This window comes from Buceros rhinoceros, unplaced genomic scaffold (genome assembly GCF_000710305.1).
Source record: "Buceros rhinoceros silvestris isolate BGI_N320 unplaced genomic scaffold, ASM71030v1 scaffold36523, whole genome shotgun sequence".
Lineage (NCBI taxonomy): Eukaryota > Metazoa > Chordata > Aves > Bucerotiformes > Bucerotidae > Buceros > Buceros rhinoceros.
In genome coordinates, this window is record NW_010404922.1 from 9,115 (window position 1) to 15,872 (window position 6,758).

The window sequence follows — 6,758 nt, forward strand, 5'->3', positions numbered from 1 at the left end:
ATATAGTGTGAAAAAAAAAAAAAAAAAAAAAAAAAAATCCGAAGCTGAGAGGTGCGTGCTCCTGCTGAATTGAACCTGTGTGGTTGCATTGCAGGAGGATCCCTTAGTGCTCAATGAGATCAGAGAAGATCTGCGGACAGAGTGTGAAAAGTTTGGTCAAGTAAAGAAAGTTCTCATATTTGATGTAGGTATTTTTCACATGTTGTTGGTGGAGTTGATGTAATGTAAAACATTATGGGCTCTTTAAATATGAGGGGAGGTTTTATTTCCTTATGTGTATTTATTTCATTGAAATTTGACCTAATCTTTCAGTATTTTAAAACTAACTGTTTTGGAAATCAATTTCTAAGCACTTACCTACTTCAGCCTGTGTGAAGGCAAACTTGTAACTCCTCCTGATAACTTGGATGCATGTCACAAGTTTGAAAGTTGATAAATACATTTAACTACCCTAGCTGAAACGTTGGTTTACTGTGTTCTGTGTACCAACGGAACAGAATGTGTAAACTTGCAAACTGAAATTTCAAACACAACTGTGTGTGATCAGGATGGAGCTAACTCCTGACTGATTGTGTAATGCAATCTGAAAGATGTTGGAGTAAATGCACTGTCTAGAAAACTACTAAACAACAGTTGTCTCTCCTTCCAGCGACACCCTGATGGTGTGGCTTCTGTGTCATTTAAAGAAGCGGCAGAAGCTGATCTGTGCAAGCTAACGCTAAATGGAAGGTGGTTTGGCGGCCGTCAGCTCAGTGCTGAGACGTGGGATGGCGTAACGGATTATCAGGTAACCTTTCCTGGTGGTCCTGTTTTATCAAATGTTTCTTCCGAACTAGATCTGATTTAATCTGAGAAGTGCTTGGTGCTCCCACACCCTTCCCCTGCCCACCCCGCCCCAGCTTGCTTCTCCTCACAAACTGCCACAGTGTCTCAAAAATCCTCCTGAATAATTCAGTTTAGCAAATATCTAAAGGACCTGTTAGGTGTTAGAACTCTTGTGCTGGAGATGTCTGCTGGATGTACGTACTGTTAGTTCGCAGTCGACTGTTGAATTCTTGGGATATTACTGCAACACAAATGTACGGTTTTATCCGTGTAAATGTTTATTTTTACAAGTTTGACTTTGCAATGATGTGTTTAAATGTATCTTTAACAGGTGGAGGAGACTGCAAGAGAAAGGGAAGAAAGGCTCAAGGTGTGGGGATCATTTTTAGAGGATCCCGATGCAAAGGAGCAGCAAACTACATCTGATTCAGATTCCGCAACAAGCAGCGTTAAACTGCCTGAAGGCGAACAACCACCAAAAGTCCATGATGCATCCAAGGAGGATGCAAATGATGAAGCCTGTAAGAGGGAGGATAATGGTGAGGGTGTTAATGAAGATGGTGCTCCATCCACAGACAGCAGCCTTGCAGGCAGCGATGTCGAAGCAGATACATAACATCTTTAATGCATTGTGAGAGCATGGTTTTTAGGGTGGTGTTCGAGTTTATCCCTTTCTTCTGGGTGACTGCAGACAATATTCATATGAATATATGCATATTAGAGTGTCATCAACTGTGTGCTTTGAAGTTTTCATTAAAAGCAGCATTTAATGAGGTTCTAAAAGTTTGTATTAATTGGCTGTTCAGGTAAAGTAACTCAAGTTGCCAAGAATGCAGTAAAACTCATCAGGCTTCTTTTGTTCTAACTATGCTTGTCAGTGTTTCATTATGTAAGTGTAAAATATGTTCCAACCCTTGAGTTTATGTAACTATATGTAACTTAAATACTGCAAAGCTATTACAAGATTTGTAGATTTTACTGTTAAGTTTCCTGTACCCCTTGAAACTTGATATCTCATCCTTAAAAATTATTCTTGTCCCAAGTACTTTTGATCATTTTATGGAACAGATGCTGTGAGACCTGTAGGGTGAACGCGTTGGATACGTTGCGTTGCATTAAGTAGCAAAGGGTAAGAGTAATACCAAGTTGCAGACTTGAAGTGGAACACAAACAACGTAGCCAACATAAGACAAACTATGTGAAGAGAGATTATGAAATCACAGCATTCAGTAAATTTTTCTTGCCCTGTTTAGATCTCTTGAGGCTGGAGTTACATCAAGGAGACTAGAAATGCATGAGCTGACACTTTCTAGGCCGTAGTGCAGTAAGACTGATCTTAAGCTCTCGTGGTCTGTATGCAGTAGGTGTGCAGAATAGGCTTTGGATTGATGTGTTGGCTTTGTTTAGTTTTTGCTTTAATGTTAGAGTAAAGGCTTTTGTTTAACTTTAAACGATGAGTGCGAGTTCTCTTCAACATTTTCGATTAGCCTTATGTGCTCTTCAAAGTGGGGAGGATCTCCCTTATTGCATAAAACGTAAAGGCCTTTGGCAACTTGACCTACATTTGTTGTGCAAAAGTAGAATACTTGAAAATACGCTTTCAAATAACACTCTTTTTCGTGGAAAAAGCAAATGCTGGCCCTCTTGGAAATATTTCCAAAAGCAAAGATTTAGAAGACATTGTAACTTCAGATATCTTAAGTGTCAGGCTTTCAACTTTGGGAGAGCCGTTTTGGACATAGTCATTCTTAATTTAGAATCCCATTGTTTTCATACCTAAGGAGAGACGATAGGGATTTAGGCACTAAACAATTAAAATACCGGTGCTAAATTCATAGCACGCTGTTCATATGGATGGTTACTAGTGCACATTTCTGAGGAGGATATTTTGAATTTTCTCAATTCATATTGGATTGCAGGAAACCATAGATGCTAATTCTTATCTTTCCATCGTGAAGTATTCAGAATACTCTGAAAATAGGTATTTTCAAACTTTGTTCTCTGAGATGACCATCTGTATTTTTTGCAGAAGTCTGCTGGTCCTCTGAGTTTGTCCTGGGGGTTTGTTTGTGATACGTGGCCGGTAAGTGCAGGTAGCTATGCAAACCAGAGCACCTGCGGTAGCACTCGCCACTGTGGTTATGAATTAGATCTTTTTGTGACAAAATAACTGGACTTAAAAGAGGGATGATATTGAATTCAGGGCTTAAAAGTCTGGGGGCTCATCAGCTGGCATGACAGATCTCCCACTTTGAGTTGCATTCGAAGGACGAGCTGTAACACTTGCCAGCCAAGAAAGACCATTTTTTTCGATTTTACAAGTGTGTGAATTGTACGTTCCAGCAGAACAGGCGTCTGAGCAATTGCGGGGATCTGACACGCCACTGGGTTTCTAGCTGCAGGTGGTGGCATCTTTGTGTTACGTCTCTGGACCGTGTTGGTTCTGCCGTAGTTGTTTTTATTGGTAATGGGTACCACAGACCTTTGAGGGCTGGAAGTTTCTGCGTACGAGGAGTGTAATGTAGTGTGGAGGGTGTTGCTTTCAGTGCTCCTTTTTTCTTCCAGTTTCTAGACTCCAGACTTCAGATCTGTTGGACTATTATGTTTTAGCTTTTTTTTCCAGAGAGCCTTGTCATAGGACACTCTACACAGTTAAATCACGTGGTTTACAGTGGAATTGCAACTGATATAGGGAAACTATTGACAAATGTATAAATATTGTACAGTCCTCTGAAGCCTTATCATGGTATCGGATAGAAAAAATAAGGTTAGTGTTTGAAGAAAAGACTTCAAAAAATAAAAGGATCGTTGTATGTGCAGTGACCTTCCTCTCTCCAATCAATGTACAAATTTGATTGGCTTGCTTCAACGGTCAAACATGATGTTGGTCTTCTCACCTTTTCCTCCAGACTTCACACTGAAGTAAAACGCTGCCAACAACTGAGACCAAATCTTTCCTATTAACTAGGGTTCTTGAGAAAAATAAAAGCTGTTTTTCCATGCAAATATGTTGTTCTGAAGTGCAGCATTACACTCAAACTGGTATTTTCCTTTTGTCTACCTCTGTTATTCCCCAGCAAAATATAAAAATATATTTTTATAAACTATTCATTCAATTACTGAGGCATTTAATAGTCTATGGAGAGGTTAACGCAGCTGTGACTTTCTTTTCAGCAGATATTCATTGAGACTGAATTCTTTTGATGTTTTCTAAAGGACACAAATTTTTATAGATTAATCTGAACATAAATTTTTCAGAGAAGTTAAAATTACTATTTTGAAGTATGACTATAAAGATCTTGTAGGATAGAGCAGTAATGTTTAATACCAAATTTTAGCAAATCTGAAGCCAAACAAGCTGGGTTGCTTTTTAAACTTACATTTTTTCTGACTGAGCAGCATCGTAAACAAATTGATGAGAAGTTAAAACACCAATGCAGTTTTTACTGTATTTGTTCTGTAATTAAAAATGCTTTCTAATGTCTTGCTCATCAGAAGTGACACAACCAAACTTTTTGCTTGGTCTCTGACGTTTCTGAGGTTCCATTCCAGTGCTCCAGCCTGTTCCTTCATCCCCAGGCTTCTTGGCGCGAGGATCATTTCAAGAAAAGCGGTTTCCTTCCCTCTGTGTGTGATGAAAACGACAGCTCCCAGCAGGTTGAAACAGTTTGTGGATATCATTTTTGCTCAGTTTTGAACTAGAGAACTCACTGTTCCTGCTAATTCACAGAGTGACAGAATGGATGCGAAACCACTTAACTTCAGCAGCAGGGAGAGAGTCTTGACCAGCTGGTGTTTCAGCGTAGCTCGGTGTTGGTGATCTCTTCCTTAACCATGCAGTGCAGGGCCGGTTGCTTGGCTTCGAGGTGCGTTGGCAGTCTGTTTTACGATCACGCGCTCTTTCGAGGTTTGCTGGCACGGCCTTTGTACGGAGCTCCCGGTACTCATCGGAGGTGGCATGGCCTGAGGAGCGTGGCCAAGGTAGGCGTCTGGAAACAAAGTCTCAAAGAAAAGGCGCGTAAGTCGTAGCAGGTTTTTGAATGTGCATATGCAGCTGTAAAGAGAATTAGTTTCATTTTGCATCAAAATGTTTATCTGTTTCTCCTGCTGACTTTTTTTAATTACTTCTTTTAATTGAATTTCAGTCCCTCGTACAACTTACATTTTGTATAAGGATTGCAATTCACTTAAAATCATTAGTGTGTTAAATGCAGTGCATTTTAGCTAAAACATGTCCTAGACGTTTCTCAGTTAAGGTGAATCTAGTAACAATTACAAAGACTTCGCTTAGTTCACTTAAAGGTATTAGATGCTTCATAGAAACCCGGAATTGCCTTTAAATTTTCCATTAAAATCAATACCCACACCCTAAGTTCTTGAACTTTATAACCTAATCAAATTCTTAAAAAGATGCGTAACTGTAGGTTTGAATTGGATTTAAAATTCTTTCTTTTATCTCTGAATTTGAGGAAACATGCTGCAGTATGGGAAATGATTTATGTAAGTTGTGTAGTTGCGTTGATTTGACTTGTGTCTATTTTAGTGCTCACTATACAAGGCTTGAAGTCTGTCAGGATACTCAAAGTTCTGTAAAATATTTATAGAATTACGAAACCTTTTGCAGCACATTGGTTTTTGCTCATTCTGTAATATGAAAGTATATTGTTAGATTAAACTTTTCAGTAAGCTGACTTGGAAGTTTTCTGGCAGGTTATTTTCTTTCAATAAGTTAAATGGATTGTTTTCATTTATCGTTTAGAAAACCACCATCTAACACAGATCATTTGATTAATATCTAGACCCGTGACAGCATCTGAGAATCCCTTGGTTTGAATTCAATTTTGTTTCTTAAAGGGGTTGTGTTTTATACTACCTTTTTAATAAACAAACTCGTGAACAAAACAAGTCTTTTCTGGTTAGTTTTGAGAAAATGTATTTGTCTTTTTTCCTCGGCATCTGGTGCCCAGTGACTTCAGTTCATAAAGCTTTTGTGTGAACGTGCCCGAGCGTCCCAGCTGGAGTCTGTGTAGACATGTCGCTGGGACTGAGTGCTTGCAGTGGGACGTGGTGTTTGTTCCCTCTGTGGGTTTTGTGTCTGACTTCATTCTGGCTCGAGGCGTTCATGGACCCTGCAAGAAGCTGCAGAAATGTGAGACACCGTAGTTAGAATCGAGATGGTGTGTGTGTCTATGTGGGCGGGGTGTGTTTGTTAAGGACAAGCGGAATTTCATTTTTTTTTCTCAGAAATAAAGATTTTATTTCTTTTTTTCTTCAAAGCTTAACACTTTGAATGCTTAACAAGCCCTGGCAATCTGTTGGTTCAATTCCTGTACTACAAAAGAACAGGGGTGATAATCCCATTTTTACCCAGTGGTTTTTGGGGCGTTCATGTAGGAGCTTTAAACTGATGCCATCTAAGAACAAGTGCTCTAACTGCCAGCCTGAGAGGGAATTCTTGAATGAGGTCTCAAAGCTTCAGCATAAGAAATCTCTGCTGTACGAAACAGCTTAGAAAAGGGGATGAAAGAACAAGTGATTGAGATGTTGAGAGCGTTTGCCCTGCTGGTGGGCTGGAATCCAGTCTGTGTCGTGATGGAAATGTGTTTATGCGAAGCGTGTGTCAATAAAAGACTAAGCACTGTCCAGGGATGTCCTACAGCCGAGTACTTGAGTTGTTCAGGGAGGTGGCAGGGGACGGGCTCATGGCTGTGTAGGCAGAGGGAATTGGATTGGGCTCTGCTGCTTTCTGGGCGAGTGAACCATCTCCAGCTGCTGCATAATGTCACCAGTTTGGTGACTTATTCCTCTGGATGAGACTGGCAAATTTGACCTCATTCAGCATTTCTGGAATGGCTGCAATTTGGTGGGTTTGGTAAACTTTGTACAAAAAACAAACAAAACCACAAAAATTAAAAAAAAAAAAAAAAAAAAAA

At 39.7% G+C, this 6,758-nt stretch overlaps 1 protein-coding gene across 1 annotated transcript in view; it reads left to right on the forward strand.

Annotated features, from left to right (window-relative positions):
• The window catches only part of HTATSF1 (HIV-1 Tat specific factor 1), a gene marked incomplete at its 5' end in the record, with an annotated part of 7,228 nt that extends 5,394 nt beyond the window's left edge, over positions 1-1,834 (forward strand). Inside the window, 3 exons of the mRNA XM_010133539.1 lie at positions 95-184; positions 650-787; positions 1,157-1,834. Of these exons, the coding sequence (XP_010131841.1) occupies positions 95-184; positions 650-787; positions 1,157-1,441 (513 nt within the window). The remainder of the gene's footprint in view (positions 1-94; positions 185-649; positions 788-1,156) is intronic.
• Between the last annotated feature and the right edge of the window lie 4,924 nt (positions 1,835-6,758).